This window comes from Streptopelia decaocto (assembly GCF_964273445.1).
Source record: "Streptopelia decaocto genome assembly, chromosome: 1".
Lineage (NCBI taxonomy): Eukaryota > Metazoa > Chordata > Aves > Columbiformes > Columbidae > Streptopelia > Streptopelia decaocto.
Window position 1 is genome coordinate 211144305 of NC_138663.1, and position 17816 is coordinate 211162120.

At 48.2% G+C, this 17816-nt stretch overlaps 1 protein-coding gene across 1 annotated transcript; it reads left to right on the forward strand.

Moving 5' to 3' along the window:
- Positions 1–4291: 4291 nt before the first annotated feature.
- OR2AT4 (olfactory receptor family 2 subfamily AT member 4) lies at positions 4292–13353 on the forward strand (the record flags this gene model as incomplete). The annotated part of the gene is given in 5 exon segments (XM_082043514.1): positions 4292–4313; positions 5826–6137; positions 6140–6398; positions 6400–6800; positions 13265–13353. Coding segments are annotated over 5 exon segments (1083 nt in total).
- Between the last annotated feature and the right edge of the window lie 4463 nt (positions 13354–17816).

Below are 17816 nucleotides of genomic sequence, written 5' to 3' on the forward strand. Positions count from 1 at the left end.
AGCTTCCCCAGAGGAGCATCTCGTTCACCATGGCCCGGAGCAGGAGCAGGGACCTCAGAGCTGCTGAGCGTGTGTTTGTGGTCACCTCTCCATCCTCCCCACCACCATGGCCATCACACATGGAGAGCTGCAGACACCACGGTGGTGACAACACCGAGGTCCTACAGAGCTGCTTTCCCGGGAAGAGATAACTCAGCTACCACCAGCCATTGTTGTGCTCAAGATCATCCAATAGTCAGGTCTAGCAGATCGCTGTGAACCAACCGACACCTTAAGCATCTCTGTCCAGTCCCCAGGGAAACCATTGATGACATTTTAAGCTGGAGCAGCTCTTAGTCCTGGATGTGTGGGTGTTTCACAGTAGTTTAATAAAAATTGCCATCCTGAAGGAAGTATTGTGTCCCCTAATGTATTTTTCCACCAATTTGTTGAGGATAAGCAGAGGCTAGATAATCCCAGCATCACCTATAGTGCATATATCAGAAGTTACATGTAATGAAAAATTAAATTGTAACTGACAAGATCACAGCTCAAATGGTTTATTATCAGAAATGAGTTCCTCCTTAGCACCATACAAGAGACATTTAACCACCTGTGGTCCTAGAAGAATATTAGAACTGACTGTTCAGGTGGCTAAAGGTAGAGGAGACTTTTCTCATCCATAGTCTAAGCTCAGGAAACCATAATTGTGTGTGTTTGTCTGTTTGGAAACGTAGCTGGTGTCCCCCTGTTAGTCCCTGGAGCAGATGTGGACTGCAGGACAACATCCACAGGAGAAACGTGATGGAGAAGGTGTGAACCTCACACCAAAACCTCAACAAATGTCATGAGCAGTTGGAGCCTATCGAAGACACTAAGTCCATTCAGGACGGACTTTGCACCGCTCCACCGTATTACTGTTTCTGGCTGTGATGGCTTTTGGTCAGGATGTGACCTGAGAATGGCAGGGGGCAAGATAATAATGAAAACATACTGAGAATTCAGTAAAAGTTTATTTCAAAGGTTCTGTCTAAAAACTAGCTGGCCCAATCTGCCATGAATCCCATCTCACACTTTAAATAAAACCAAACTGGGATCCATCTTTGTGTCCCCAGGCTCCCAAAAAGTTCTCAGCCTCTTACCAAGCCCTCAGCGATGCTCCGTTGATCCCACCTCCTCCAGTCTGAGGATTCAGCCCCAGGACATTGGACCCAAGGAACTGTTACCTAAACCACACCTATAATCTGGCTTGACTTCTCCTCCCAGGGATCACCCTGGGCAAAATGACTTTGAGGACACACTGCAGGAGCACCACCAGATCCCACCACCTGCCAGAGCTCTCCGGCTCTTTCATTTGTCAAAGACGTGACTGCAATTTGGAGGAATAATTCGATTTGAGCAATGGAAATGAGACTGGTTTGTGTTTTTGTTATGTATCTAGATGCTCCTTAGATGCATGAGGGTGCATTATTCACTAATTTCTGATATTGTAACCAAAGCTATATTTTTCTGTGTTGTGTCCAAGGACACATCCTGCACCACAGAAGCCTGAGTGCATCAGAACCTCCTCACACAGGACAGGATTTAGCCCTTATTAATTGCCATCTGGCAGCTTTCACTTAAGATGGTGAAGAGACAGTGAAAATATTTATGTAGGAATCTGTAGCAAGAGGACACTGATCTGGAAGGACATTTGGAGAAGGAGTTTAGTTTAGTGACTAGAATTGCCCATCAAAGGAAATATCTCCCTTCATTGACTATAGAGCCAGGTGGTAATGTCTTCTCATGCCACATGCCTGGAGTATCCAGGCCACAGAACTCCCAAAGAAGAAGCTGTGAGGTTTAGAGGTGATCATCTCAGGGATGGAGACAGCAAGGAGATGGGCTGCTCGCAGAAGTGGCTCAGGGATGGCTGAAGTAGTCACCTGGTTGTCCATGTAAAGGGATTGTGTGTTGGTCAACATACCTAGACATACATGGTTCATGGAGCAATCCTGTGCTCTTCTCTGAGGAAGAATTAAGAGCCAGAGGCCAACCTGCAAGTAGGGCACTCAAGGAAACCCAAGGTTGTAGCATGGAGGGTCGGGCTCTGCTCCCCAGGAACAAGCACCAGGAGCAGAGGAAACGGCTTCAAGTTGCGCCAGGGGAGGTTGAGGTTGGATGTGGGGAACAATTTCTTCCCCAAAGGGCTGTGGGACATTGGAACAGGCTGCCCAGGGCAGTGCTGGAGTCACCATCCCTGGAGGGTTGGACAGACGGACATGAGGTTCTCAGGACATGGAGCAGTGCCAGGGGTGGGAGAATGGTTGGACTCGATGATCTTGAGGGGCTCTTCCAACCAAAATTATTCTATGAAACTCCTGGGCAGCCAGAGATGTTGCCCAGACCAGTCCCATGAACGTTGTCTTTGCTGTTGAGCTGTGTATTTGGCTTGACCTGAAAATCCTGGAGAACAGAGATGGAGAAATTTCCAAATATCCAATGTAAACCTCCCCTGGTGCAACTTGAGGCCGTTTCCTCTCATCCTGTTGCTTGCCACTTGGACCATGGTAAGCTCCTCCAGATCTGGGAAGAAAAGACTGGACTTCCTCCAGTGTTTCTCCACCGGCCTCATCACAACATCCCGTGGCCATCACAGGACAAGATCTAGGTGGTGAAAACTCTTCCTTTGCTGCTCTTTGACTGTGCAAATCTGTTGTATGATCTTCATCTGCTGTCACTGCAACAAACAACATGGGGATTCAAAGCTGTTGAGATACTCTAGAGGGAAAACAATGTGTGGGTGTCCCAGCTCTGGGGAGCATCTCTGGGTGAGGAGCAGGACAACGCGTTCAAATATGTTTGATATCAGCGGTGGCTTTGCCCATTGATGTATTGCAGGAGTTCCATGCTTCCCACTAAGGATAACAATACAGAAGGGGAAGGCTTTGTTATAACTTCAAAGTGCAAGTGACTTATTGTTGATACTATTCTGCTAATACGATAATATTTTTCAGACTAACTAAGTGTTTCATTTGGATTTACTTTGTCCTCCTGGGGTCCAGGATGGAAAAATATGATTGTAATACATGTCAACAGGCTCCAAAGAATGAGAATTTGATCTAGTATGTCTGAAAACAACTTCAAATCAATGCTTATTTTAAGGACATTACACGCCGGCAATTTTAATTCAATATAATAAATTATCTTGGTTTTTTTAATAGCGCAGCTTTGTTTATACAAATTACATCCTTGAAGGTTACCATTTTGGAAAAAATAATAACAAGAAAGAGAAATTGAGAAGGGTAGATTAGATGAGAGGTAGAGAGTGAACAAAGTATCAGTTGTATTTAAATTTCGGTGTGGCAGAAAATCTATTAATTTGTAATATTAAATGGATCTCTCCTATATGGTTATGGAGATGACTTTCTGGGTGAAAGGTAAAACTATCCGAAAATTACCAGAGATTTAATAATGTTAGGAAATTGCATGAGACCAACCATTACTCTCAACTACTTGTGGCCAAGCACAAAACATTTCCATGATAGCTTTATTTCCTCTATCTCAAATTGGGATAAGGAAACCAAGAAAATGATAAAAACTTAATTAAGCTTAATTTCTCCTTCTTTTTTTAGCATGAGCCTAATGAAAACCAGGTTGTTGTTTTTTCTTCTGAACATTATCTTAGTTTTGATTTACCCTATGTTAGAAAAAAATAGATCAATTCCAAAGGAATTTGTGTCCATGAAATGCAGCTGTTTCGTGCATTGAACAGAAGATGCTGGAAGTTTCCAAAACGCTGCTTGTCACAGCAAACAAGAATATTCCATTGGGCTTAGGCAGAATAGTCCTTTCCAATGCACATTAAATCTTTATGAGCAACAAAACAAATATTTCCATTGAGAGGAAAGAAACTCAGGAATATTAAAAACTCAAAATGTAAAATAAATTGAAAAGTATGGTGTGGTCTTTCTAACCCTTCCTGGAGAAATCCAGAAAGCACCACAAGTTTGTATGAATAATACAATTGTAGAGCTACATTATGTAAAATATAGACATATAAGGCTGTAAGCTGTCACACATCATGTCCCCCTCCATCTGAGCTGAAGTCACTGATGGATATTTATTCTTGACAATGTCTTTGAATGTTACAAGTCCCTCAAATATTTCTTACTACAGTAAAAGAAGTGATGCTGACCTACATCAGCAAAAAAATAATTACTGTGAAAACTCCTTTGCTTTTTTGTACCACGAAATGACCTGGAAGTCTGAAGAAATTATATATTTTCATCTGAATTTCAGCAACAGCAGCAGAAATCGACCACGTGCCACAATGACGGTGGGAAATGATGCGAGTAACCAACTACGGGTAATGTGGGCATGAAAAACGGTGATGAGAATGACTTTGGGTAGCAAAGTCGATAATAACCTGGAAAAAGAGAGGTGGATGGTTGGCTGTTCCTGAGTTAATTCCCCAAATTCCCTTGGAGAAGATGAACGGGCATTTCCTTAATGCAACACATCTCCTCCTCGGTCCTGCATCCCCCAAAATGTCCCTTTTCCCCATGGACCACTTGTTTTAGTTAGAAAGGTATTTGCTGTTTGCCAGGCATTTACTGCCTAACGGTTGTTCTACTTGTTACCTGTATTGTTTCCTGTCATCTAAACTGTCCATGTGTTCATTTCAACACCACAGCACTGAGTTCAGGTGAAGAAAGACTATTTTCTTTTGCTATTAGGATGAAGATAGTTAAGACTTTCTTTTTGGAATCTGGCTATAATCCAAGAAGCTCAGAAAAGAATCAGTGCCAGATGTAATTCTGCCCAGTGCCCAGTGATTTGGGTACATCCATGTCCAGTTTTCTGAGAGTATCAAAATAAGACAATTTATCTTGATCCACAAGCACATCCTTCACTTTTAGCATTTGTTGCGTCATGGACACACAAGCAGCTCTGAACGCTTCTCTTCACCAGTTGACTCTGTCTCTTGTTTGTGTTATTCATCAGTAGGCAAGTAGCCATCACCCTGAAATAGAGATTTGGGGGATAGATCATTTCTTTGAGTTAGCTTGATTAATTTGTTTGTATGCAACGTCACCTGTCTTGGTTGTGTTGTTTAAATTACATGAGGTTTTGGATGTTTTCCTTTTAATGTTAAAATCTTTATAGAAGATGATGGATTTGGTATCATGTGTGTTATTTCTTTGGTCCCTCCAAAAGTAAAGGGGATGCTTGGGAGCTCCGTTCCTTAGATGGAGGAACTGGTGTATTTTGATCAGTCCTTTAGAGCTACTCTGATCTTACTTTAGGAGTCTGGTTACTGGCCTCTAGCTCTGTAACTGTGACTTTCCAACAGCAAATAGAGAGAAAAGCAGCTGTTTGGGGACCTAAAGTTCTAATAGTGTATGAGGAGCTCTTAAATGACTACAGTCAGAACTGGGCTAAAAGACTGTTTAACGAGGACACAGGAGGACCAGTGCACATGGTGTGGAGAGCACCCAAAGCCTGGTGAGACGAATCCTCGCCCTTTGTGCCCAAAGCTGAAGAGCGTGCCATCTATATACATGATCCACATCATCAACATAAAATCATAGGATGTCCTCAGTTGGAAGGGATCCACGAGGATCATCGAGTCCAACTCCTTTCCTTGCACAGGACAACCCCAAAATTCACACCATGTGTCTGAAGGCAGAGAATCCAAATCACCTTAATTGCGAATTAGAGACCGGAGGGGCTGAGCTGTGTCTTGCAGTGTGCTCGGCTCTGCAAGATTTCATCCAACGTGTGTTTTCCTTGCAGAACCTCTGCAAAGCTCCTTAGAGAACATCTTCCTGAGCATCGGCCTCTTTCCTTCTTCATCCTTGTAGGTGTTTTGACCAGCCCTACTGTGGAAAGCTGCAACAGCAATGCTTCCACTAAAGTCTTCTTCTTGGTGGGGTTTCCAGCCCTCCAGGATTTCCAGACCTTCTTCTTCATTGTGTTCTTGCTATTCTACCTGCTGATCCTGGTTGGTAATGCCATCATCATCACCGTGGTTGTGGTCGACCATATGCTCCACAAACCCATGTACTTCTTCCTGATTAACCATTCTGTTTTAGACATGCTGTTTACAACCACCACCATCCCCAAAATGCTGGCAGTGTTCCTGGTCGACGCTAAAACCATCTCATTTTGGGGCTGTTCCTGCAGATGTACGGTTTTCACGGGTTGACGGTAACTGAGGCGCTTCTGCTGGTGGTCATGGCTTGTGATCCCTACGAAGCCATCTGCAACCCCCTCCGTTACCTGGCCAAGATGACAAGAAGACTGAACATCCAGCTGGCAGCGAGTGCCTGGATCATCGCGCTGCTCATACCCGTGCCCATCATCATGCAGACCTCTCAGCTAACCTACAGGGACACCACCACGGTTCACCACTGCCTTTGTGACCACCTGGCAGTGGTGCTTGGACTTCAGTGCCGATTTCCAGACCTTCTTGGGGTTCTCCATCGCTATGACAGTGTCGGTCCTCCCTCTGTTGCTCGTCACCCTCTCATACGTCCGCATCATCCTCTCCATGCTAAAGATCAACTCCAAAGAGGGTCGCACCAAAGCTTTTTCAACATGTATCTCCCATCTGCTTGTGGTGGGCACTTACTACTCCTCCATCGCTGTGGCATATGTGTCCTACAGAGTGGACATCCCCGCTGATGTCCATGTCATAAGCAACATTGTCTTCTCAATTTTAACTCCCTTGCTAAAACCCATCATTTACACTTTACGCAACAAGGAAGTAAAATCTGCGGTTAAAAAGTCTATTTCTCTGAAAATCTCCCCCTTCCTAAAAAATTCAATTTATTTGGGTAAAATTTACAGTAGTGCAGAAGCCTTGTGCTATTTGTTATTTCAGCCCTCTGGTTAATTAAGACACCATTGTCTTTGGAGTTCTGCTTGCTTCCCCTGAAATATGGTTTATCCTGTGTTAAGGTATTTCAGCCTATTTCTGTGAAGTTTTTAGTAGACTTGACATAATATTTATAATTTTCTAGTTTGTTTTCTTCAGTGATAAAATCACAGATGCACTAAATAAAGCTGGAAATGCACTAAATAAAGCTGATCTAGAGCGGCACCACATTTCTTTACACTTTCTCCTCCACTTTGCACCGTGGAGGATGCATTATTTTAATTCCTGCATTTAAGAGTTTCAGGGTGGTAGCGTTTTTTTTCCCTACAAATGACAGAGGTGACCCTGGACTAAAACGGTGCCCATGTATAATACAGTGCCATGAACCATCTCTGATATCCAACAGCCCAATTCACAAGTTCATACACTAGGAAAGCAACAGTCAATAAAACACCATGAACTTCAAATTTTTTGGCAGAGATGCTATCAAGCCTTGGAAAGTGCGTATGCTCATCTGGAGCTTATTTAATTCATTTTTAATTCAGTTTAATTCATTCTAGAGCGAGTGGGTAGTCCAGTGCAAATGAGCACCTTTTCACAGAATCCCAGAATCCCAGAATGTCGGGAGTTGGAAGGGACCTGGAAAGCTCATCCAGTGCAATCCCCCCATGGAGCAGGAACACCCAGATGAGGTTACACAGGAAGGTGTCCAGGGGGTTGGAATGTCTGCACAGAAGGAGACTCCACAACCTCCCTGGGCAGCCTGGGCCAGGCTCTGCCACCCTCACCAGGAACAAGTTTCTTCTCAGATTTAAGTGGAACCTCCTGTGTTCCAGTTTGAACCCATTACCCTATCACTGGTTGTCACCCAGAAGAGCCTGGCTCCATCCTCCTGACACTCACCCTTTATATATTGATCACCATTAATGAGATCACCCCTCAGTGTCCTCTTGTCCAGCTCCAGAGCCCCAGCTCCCTCAGCCTTTCCTCACACGGGAGATGCTCCACTCCCTGCAGCATCTTGGTGGCTGCGCTGGACTCTCTCCAGCAGTTCCCTGTCCTGCTGGACCTCAGGGGCCACAACTGGACACAATATTCCAGGTGTGGTCTCCCCAGGGCAGAGCAGAGGGGCAGGAGAACCTCTCTGACCTACTGACCACCCCCTTCTAACCCACCCCAGGTACCATTGGCTTCCTGGCCACAAGGGCCCAGTGCTGGCTTATGGTCACCCTGCTGTCCCCAGGACCCCCAGGTCCCTTTCCCCTACACTGCTCTTCAACAGGTAGTTCCCCAACTTAAACTGGAACTTATACCTTTTGAGACATGTCTGATTTTTTTCTAAGATTAACATACTGAAATATGTGTCTTTCCTACAGTGCCTGTTTAAAGGAGCCTTTAAAAGCTCATTTAAGGTGTTGGGTACTGCAACAGGGATGAGGGAAGGCTTGGGCTCTCTCCTCACTCATTCTTGCACTGACATTTTTAACTTGAGACACTAAATCAACCCAGATTCAACCCATTATCTTGATAGCCCATGTGCAACTAGTCTTTGTTTCCATTTTCCATCTTAACCCTCCTGTGACCAACCTTCAAAGCTCTTGGCTGCCCCAGCCAACAGGGTTGGAAAGGAGACTCTGCCAGGTGGGCAAAGAGGTGACATGTCCACTCTTCTGCACTGTCCACCATCAAAAATGTACAGTAAATTTGGAATTAATTAAAAGAGAGTTAAGGAAGAGTTCATCTCAGCTGTTGATTTTGGTGGAAGATGCTGTCAACAAAATGTTCTTGAAACATCTAACTTTTCCCACTACATTGAGTCCCTAACATGCAGAGATTGGATGTGGGGAACAATTTCTTCCCCAAAGGGCTGTGGGGCATTGGAACAGGCTGCCCAGGGCAGTGCTGGAGTCACCATCCCTGGAGGGTTGGACAGACGGACATGAGGTTCTCAGGACATGGGGCAGTGCAGGGCTGGGGAACGGTTTGACTCGATGACCTTTTCCAACCAAAATTATTCTATCTTCTCTATGATGAATGTGTGAGCAGGACTTGCAAGCTTCTAGGAGTCCTTGAAGGCACTACCACGGCATCATCTTGGTTACCTAAACATGTTCACCACACTCAGGCATAGCTTCTTGCTCTAAATGAGGAGGCCCCATGGGATCCAGACAGAGACCAAAAGATGCCCATCTCTTTGTAAGCACAGGAAAACTCAGCACTGATCTCCTGGTAACAAGAGAGGAGAGCTGTACACATGTCAACAAAGAGGTTGCCACCAGGGATCTTGCAGACACACTAGCAAGAACACCAAGTTGAGATGCTTGAAGAGCTTTTGTGGCACCAGGACATCTCTAATGACCTTTGGACACTTCCAGAATTAGACTGTGTGGCACCATGGATCATTTAAAATACTTTTCCTTGGTCCCAACTTGCACAGACTGTTGCCTTAGGGTCCAGGAGAGCTGACATCTTGCAGCATGAAGCTCCATCACTTCTAGTTGGACTAGAGGAGAGTTTTCAGCTGAAATCTCCTAACAAAGCACATAGCAGCAACGAGCCATTCATAATGAACAGTTAAATGTTCTTCTTTTATTACTCCCACTGTTAAAAACTTAAAGCTTATTTCCACTTTGATGTTACTCATTACTAGCCATAAGATTGTTTCATTTTTTTGTCTGACACCAGATCCCTGTTGCTCATGTAAATTCCTGTATGAGATGATCAAACTCTTCCTTATGAGACGAGCGCCCAGAGGCTCCCACTGTAACACAGATTTTTCCAAACTTTTAACCATTGCTGTGATTTTTCTCCCTGCCCCCTTTATGTTTTAACATTCTTCTTGGAGGATAATAATAAAAACTCGATATAATAATCCTGTTTCGGCTGCACCATCATCAAACAGAAATTATCACTACCTAATGCTACCAGCATTCCCCTCCTGATATATATATCACATTGCTTTGCTTCTCCAACAAGTCATTTTGCAGAGACAAGTGTTCCCGAGTTTAAAAGGCCTAAATATATGATTTTGAACTACTATTTTGATTGCATGGATTTTTTCCAAGCTCCCCGAGGATGGGAAGCAGCTGGCATGATGCAGAGCTTGGAATTGTGAAGGTGCTTCACACACAGTGGTATCCCCCAACCCATCAGGGCTTGCAGCCCTTTTTCGATCACAGTGCGGAAACTCCTCCCAAAGCCCTTGGATGGGGCACTGGAAAGGGGTTCAAAATCCATCACAGTCCAGAGGAAGAGGGAGCATGGTCTACCATGGAATCACAGAATCATTTTGGTTGGGAGAGAACCTCAGGATCATCGAGTCCAACCGTTCCCCCAGCCCTGGCACTGCCCCGTGTCCTGAGAACCTCATGTCCGTCTGTCCAACCCTCCAGGGATGGTGACTCCAGCACTGCCCTGGGCAGCCTGTTCCAATGCCCCACAGCCCTTTGGGGAAGAAATTGCTCCCCACATCCAACCTCAACCTCCCCTGGTGCAACTTGAGGCCGTTTCCTCTGCTCCTGGCACTTGTTCCCAGGGAGCAGAGCCCGACCCCCCCTGGATCCAACCTCCTTTCAAAATTAAACCATGGAGAAAGGACACTTTTTGGGTTTACACCATCTCCAGCGTGTAGGATGTTACCAACTGCCATAAAAATCCCACGGTGGTCTTGGGTGATGTCCTGTAACCACCAGCTGCAGTGGGAAATCAGCCACCGTAGCCACCAGGGTGAGATGCTGAGACCCATGAGCAGCACCGCTGCTCCCCTTCCAACATCCGTGGGCAAACTGAGGTGAAAAACAAAAGTGAAAAAAACACCACTTGTTACTTCTTAGGAATTTGTTCCATTGTAAGGGAATAAATCTCTCGTGGGCTCTGTGTCCTTCACAAGAGCCATCTCCAGGAGCTGCACTCAGGAGGCCACCGCTCCAGCACAAGTGCCTTTACCTGTGGAAATTATCAATATAAACACATTACTAGGACTTCTGTCCCCCCTTGCACATTGTAATATTGCTGGAACTTGGCCTCAAGAAGGAGGAGAAGGTTCTAGGAGCTCCTGAGAAGCCTGCAACAAGAGAAAGACCCCTAATGCAGCACCTCATTGACCCCACAACTATACAAATAAAGGAAATCCACCCAAAAATGTTGTATATAGTTTTCAAATAGATTTTGGAAAAATTCTACAATGTGAGCTGTTTGTTTGCTTTGAGAAACTGGACTTTTTATCTGGGCAAAGCCTCATGCTGTTGGTGGCTCAAGAGAGAAGCAAAGACCTCGGCTGGCACATCACATCTGCATTCAAGGGCAAGATTGGAGCAGGCGGGGTAGAGAAGCTTGCAGCAGACATCCAGAATAACATTACAGCAAATAACTACCCAGATAGGATGCTAAAGCCTTCTCCGCTTCCCTCATTCATCACATTTGACAATATAATAATTTTGCCTAACAGCTAGGAACCATTTCCAGCTAATATTATTTGTTATCTGCTGCAATAGCATTATACTAATATCCAGAGGGTCATGCAGCTGCCTTTTTACAAGACATTGTATTCACATAATGCGTTTTCTGCTTCAAAACTTCATCTCGGTTTCATAAGAAACAGCAAAATAAATAAGGATTACATCAAGCAGAAGAACCTGCAGACGCTGAGCGCCAGTTTTCCAGTACATCTGGGTATTTCTGAGCCATGAGATGCAGTCTGGTTATGAATATGAACCCCCAAGTCCTCCCCATACGCAATTTGTACATCAGCCAGACATCCAAATGGCTAATTTTCTCACCTAATGCTCATTACTGTCCTTAAATTACTCCGGTGCTCTCCACCTCTCCTTTGGGATGCCAGCCCTGCTTCTCCAGCCCCTCCACATCTCAGTCTGCTCTCCTTTCTCAACAGAAATCTCACAGGAAAACCATTCTTTGATTTTTTTTTCTTGTTTTGAACCAGAAAATTGAACCAAAATATGTCCAGTTTTGCATCCATATAATAATTTATGCACCCCAAGGAGCTTATCAGTGCCCACATTCACCTGCTGGTCTCCCCTCCATCGTGAGAGCTCTCTCCCCATTGACTTGTTGCTGCTCCTTCGTGCCTGAGATGTCCTTCCCAAGTGGGTCATGAGCTTATATGTTGTGCAAATTACGTACACATGGATGCAAAGCAAAGGCCAGATTGTTTCAAGTGTCGTTATAATAAGAGCTTGAAATGATATGAGCTTATGTAATCTATTTTGCAATTGGAATTCTACATAAAGTTCTTGGAAATGCAGATAATCCTTTTCCATGGTTCCTTGATGTTCACCATTGAACACAAGGCCTTCAAAATACCTTTGTTTTCATTCTTTTTTGGTGTGGTTTGTCAGTTTTTACAGGGTGTGAAGAGAAATCTTATTTCACCCACTGCAGTGACCATGGAGAAGGCACCCAAGGGGACCCCCACCCACGTCCTTATCCCCCAGAAAAGCACAGGGGTCACTGGGGTCACTCAAAAGCCTCCAAAGAAACCCTTGGGTGTTGCAAGTGACACCCTGTTACCCCCAGCTGATGTCCCCTCTTCTCCATCCATCAGGGCCAAGACCTCCAGCTGAGCTCCTCCATAGCCAATGAGACATAGAATCATAGAATTGCAGAATGGTTTGGGTTGAAGAACCTTCCAGCTCCCCCAGTGCCCCCCCTGCCATGAGCAGGGACATCTTCACCAGCTCAGGTTGCTCAGAGCCCCGTCCAGCCTGGCCTGGGATGTCTCCAGGGATGGTTCATCCACCACCCCTCTGGCCAACCTGGGCCAGGCTCTCACCACCCTCAGGGCAACAATTTCTTCCTCATGTCCGGCCTGAATCTCCCTCCTTTAGTTTAAACCATCACCCCTTGTCTTATCACAACAGGCCCTGCTCAAAAGTCTGTCCCCATCTTTCTTCTCAGCCTCTTTTAAGTCCAGAAAGGCCGCAATAAGGTCTTGTGTCGTGTATTTCTCCATGTGGGTTGGTCCACACCTGGAAATGTTTGTGGTCTCCAAGGTGACCATACTGGACACTTCTTCTCTTCGTAAAGCAGATCAGTTCTGGTCAGCTCACAAAGGATCTTGCTGCAGCATCACAGCAGGGAATTACAAAGCCGTGAGGTTTCCGAGGCTGTTTATAGATTGAAGAGGCAGGGAAATCTGGGTCAGAAATGTCACAACATCTGCAGTAGAGCGATACATTTTAATTTTTATTTTTAATATAATAAAAATGAAACCGCAGGTTAAGAAGTGGGCGTCTCTGCAGGCAGACCCCCAGTCATGTCACTTCTCCACTGGGCAGAAGCCCCAGAAACTGGAGAATGAACATTTTTTTGGTGCTTTAGCGCCATTCTTCATCGTTTGCACCAACAGGGAAGCACTTGGTGACGCAGATAACTGTTTTTTTCCCCACTGCTTCTTTTGCACAGATTTCTCTGCTTTTGACGGCATCCCTTCACTCCTGGAGAGCAACATGACATTTGCTGTGCATTTATCGCGCTGGGAGAGTCTGAAATAGTCAAGGGAGGTGGAGAAAGGCTTTTTTTGTACACAGAAGAAGAAGAGCCTTATGGCCCAAACCCTGGGGAGCCCAGGGAACAGCTGGGAAGTCACTGCTTTACAGCAGCTTCCTTCTTGATCAGTTTTCTTCACCATTTCTTCCTCAAAAATCTGCACAGCAGCAAACACTGCCAGGAGCTCAGTGTCCTTCAGAGTCTGCTGGTGGTCGTAGACTCACAGAATCATTTTGGTTGGAAAAGCCCCTCAAGATCATAGAGTCCAACCATTCCCCCAGCCCTGTCCCTGCCCCATGTCCTGAGAACCTCATGTCCGTCTGTCCAGCCCTCCAGGGATGGTGACTCCAGCACTGCCCTGGGCAGCCTGTTCCAATGCCCCACAGCCCTTTGGGGAACAAATTGTTCCCCACATCCAACCTCAACCTCCCCTGGTGCAACTTGAGGCCGTTTCCTCTGCTCCTGGCGCTTGTTCCTGGGGAGCAGAGCCCGACCCCCCCTGGCTCCAAGCTCCTTTCAGGCAGCTGCAGAGCTGTAGATGTGTGAAGGCAAACAGGACCCTTGCAATGACCTCCCCAAGCCCCATCCTTTTTAATAGCAAGAACTGAAACATTTGGTTCACTGTGAGAAACTGCACATCTGTTTCTACTTCTCCCTTCCCTTGGAGTGTGCAGAGCTCAGCTCAAGTGACTTGACCAGGGGTTTGGACCAGATGACCTCCAGTGGTGCCTTCCAGCCTCAGCCACCCTATGGGTCTGTGATTCTGTAGCTTCTGGTGGAGATACTTGCTCTAGGATCCTCAGCACAGGACGCACATGGACCTGCTGGAGAGGGGCCAGAGGAGCCACAGGAATGATGTGAGGCTGGAACAGCTCTGCTGGGGGACAGGCTGAGAGAGCTGGGGTGTTCAGCTGGAGAACAGAAGCTCCAAGGAGACCTTAGTGTGGCCTTTCAGTGCTTAAAAGGGGCTGATAAGAAAGATAGGGAGAGACTTCTGAACAGGGCCTGTTGTGACAGGACAAGGGGTGATGGTTTTAAACTGAAGGAGGGAGATTCAGGCTGGACATGAGGAAGAAATTGTTGCCCTGAGGGTGGTGAGAGCCTGGCCCAGGTTGGCCAGAGAGGTGGTGGCTGAACCATCCCTGGAGACATCCCAGGCCAGGCTGGACGGGGCTCTGAGCACCCTGAGCTGGTGAAGATGTCCCTGCTCATGGCAGGGGGGGCACTGGGGGAGCTGGGAAGGTCCTTCAACCCAAACTATTCTGTGATTCTGTGATTCATCGCGCTTTGTCTCCTCTGCTGGGGATCACTGAGGGGCTCCCAAAGGGCTGATGTCTCCCTTTATTTTTTTGTCTTCCCTCTACATTTCAGTACTTCACCTCTGCTTCGCACCCATGCCCTCAACAGCATTTCTTTAATGCCTTTACCCGAGGAGTGACAGGCAACCCCGGTATCCGGGAGCCTCCATCCCAGGAGGAGCCACACCATTCCTGGGTGGCACATCCAGGAGAAGACCCTCATGCCATGGGCAGGAGAAGGGCTGAGCTTGGCCATGACCCCCTCACCCAGCGCCACGGCCCTGGGGGGAAGGAGAAACAGCAACAACATGCCATGCAGCGTTTTCCGTTTAAAGGCCGTGATGGGAAGAACGACGGTTTCAGCATTAACGGCTTCTGATCTCTGGAATTCAGTTACGTGCTGGTTGGAAAAGCAGAGGCCCAGGGGCACGAGGTGCTGGATGCCAGCAGGGGGACTGAGGTTGAGGTGGAACAGGGAGGGTCAGGAGGGGAGGGGACAGGAGGGGACAAAACGAGTGGCAGGATGAAGAGGGATGGTGGCAGTTGGAAGTGGGACTGGGGTGGTGAAGGGTGGCGGAACAGGCCCAGGTGGAAGCTGGAGGAGGTATGGGGAATGGGGAATGGGGAATGGGGAATGGGGATGGGATGGGATGGGATGGGATGGGATGGGGGAGGCAGGGATGGGAATGGGGATGGGGATGGGGATGAGATGGGATGGGGGCGGTGGGGATGGGATGGGATGGGATGGGATGGATGGGGATGGGATGGGATGGGGTGGGATGGGATGGGATGGGATGGGATGGGATGGGATGGGATGGGACGGGGGGGGATGGGGATGGGACAGGGTGGGGTGGGATGGGATGGGATGCGATGGGATGGGATGGGATGGGATGGGATGGGATGGGATGGGATGGGGGGGATGAGATGGGATAGGGTGGGGTGAGGTGGGGTGGGGTGGGGTGGAGTGGGATGGAATGGGATGGGATGGGATGGGATGGGATGGGGGGGGATGAGATGGGATGGGGTGGGGTGGGGTGGAGTGGGATGGGATGGGGGGGATGGGAATGGGACAGGGTGGGATGGGATGGGGGGGACAGGATGGGATGGGATGGGATGGGATGGGATGGGATGGGATGGGATGGGATGGGATGGGATGGGTGGCAGTTGGAGGAGAGAGGGAAATGGAGGGAAGGGGAAAGCAACAGAGGGGAGGGATGGCCAGTAGAAGGACATTGGGTTGGTGGGACGTGACAGATGGGCCCCGGGTGGCAGTTGGAAGGTGGCAGGACAGGGCTGGGTGGCATGAGGGTGAGGGGTCTGGGTGGGGACAGGACATGGCGGCCCACGGTGCCAGCTGGTGCTGCAGGAGTGGAGCTGGATGAGGGCAGAGCTGGGAACTGGGTGCTGGAGGGTCTGGTGGCACTTGGCGACCCCAACAAGGGACCAAGGGAGATGGCGAGTGGGGTCTGGTGGCTGCTGGGGTGGGAGGGATGGGGTGGTGGGGATGGAAATAGGGTGACAACCCCCCAGGGTGGGCTGAGGCAGGGGTGGGGGCTACTCTGATGGAGTGTCCCCACAGGGCTGGCCTGGCCTGGAGGGTCACAGGGATGGGGACAGGGAGCTGCCCACCCCCAAGGGGTGTGTGGGTCACGACACTGATCCTGCTGCTCTGTCCAGGTGAGGGACAGGGACGGGGAGATGGAGAAGGGCTGGGGGACCCCAAAGGATGGGGTGGAGGGGCATTGGGGGGATATGGGGTGAGGGAGGTGGGATGGGGAGTGGGGGATGGAGGACATGGGCTGGAGGATGGAGACATGGGGAGGGACATGAGGGACAATGCAGGGGGGATGTGGGATGTGGAGGTGCAGGGTGGGGACATGGGCTGGGGGATGGGGGTTTGGGAACATCAGCTGGGGGAAGGTCCCCCTTGCACTGGGCACTGGGGAGGCCAAACCTGGAATCTGGGGGCAATTTTGGGCCCCTCACCTCAGGGCTCAAAATGGCGGCCCCAGGGGAACCAAAATCCCCTCAGACACAAAATGGCGGCAGCAGGGGCACCAGAATCACCTCAGGGCTCAAAATGGCAGCCAGAGGGGTGGTGGGATCACCTCACAAGAAGGGCCTTGACGTGCTGGAGCGAGTGGAGAGAAGGGAACGGAGCTGGTGAGGGGCTGGAGCACAAGTGTGATGGGAGCGGCTGAGGGACCTGGGGGGTTCAGCTGGAGAACAGGAGCTGAGGGGAGACCTTCTGATCTCTGAACTGCCTGAAAGGAGCTTGGAGCCAGGGGGGTCGGGCTCTGCTCCCCAGGAACAAGCGCCAGGAGCAGAGGAAACGGCCTCAGGTTGCGCCAGGGGAGGTTGAGGTTGGATCTGGGAACAATTTCTTCCCCAAAGGGCTGTGGGGCATTGGAACAGGCTGCCCAGGGCAGTGCTGGAGTCACCATCCCTGGAGGGTTGGACAGACGGACATGAGGTTCTCAGGACATGGGGCAGGGACAGGGGTGGGGAACGGTTGGACTCAATGATCTTGAGGGGCTTTTCCAACCAAAATGATTCTGTGAGTCTAAGACAGGGTCAGTGACACAACCTGCAGCATAGGGGTGGAGGATGAAGATGGAGGATGCAGGAGCAGGGATGAGGATGGAAGAAGCAAAGGCAGGGATGTGGGTGTGGGATGCAGGCTGGCAGGATGCAGGATGGGGATAAGCATGGAAGGACACGGTCAGGGGGATGCGTGTTGGGCTCAGCATCTTGTAATTACACAAGTTATCTCATTTTTCCCCTTGTTAAAAAATGTGCTCCAGAGTTTCTTGTATCCTCTGCTTCATTAAGAACCATCACTAACAGCAGAGAGCTGCTCAACCACCTCCTTCACACCTCTCATTGAAGCCAGATGGACTCACAAAATCTAAACGGGCCAAATTTTTCAAGTTTCCACTTAAAATCCTCCTTCTGCAGTCCAGGGGAGGGAAATCCTTCATTGTCTGAAATGACTAATGCCCTTTTTCCCTAAATGTAGAATCTCTTTCAGGTTTTACTGAACCATTGAGAATCATCTACTCAGAAATCACGGTGCCCAGGCTCCTGGAGACAAAGGAACGGACCTTCCCCAAGGTCATTTGTTTTTTAGGAAACGCTTATTTGGCCACGGGTCTGGACCATGGTGTCAT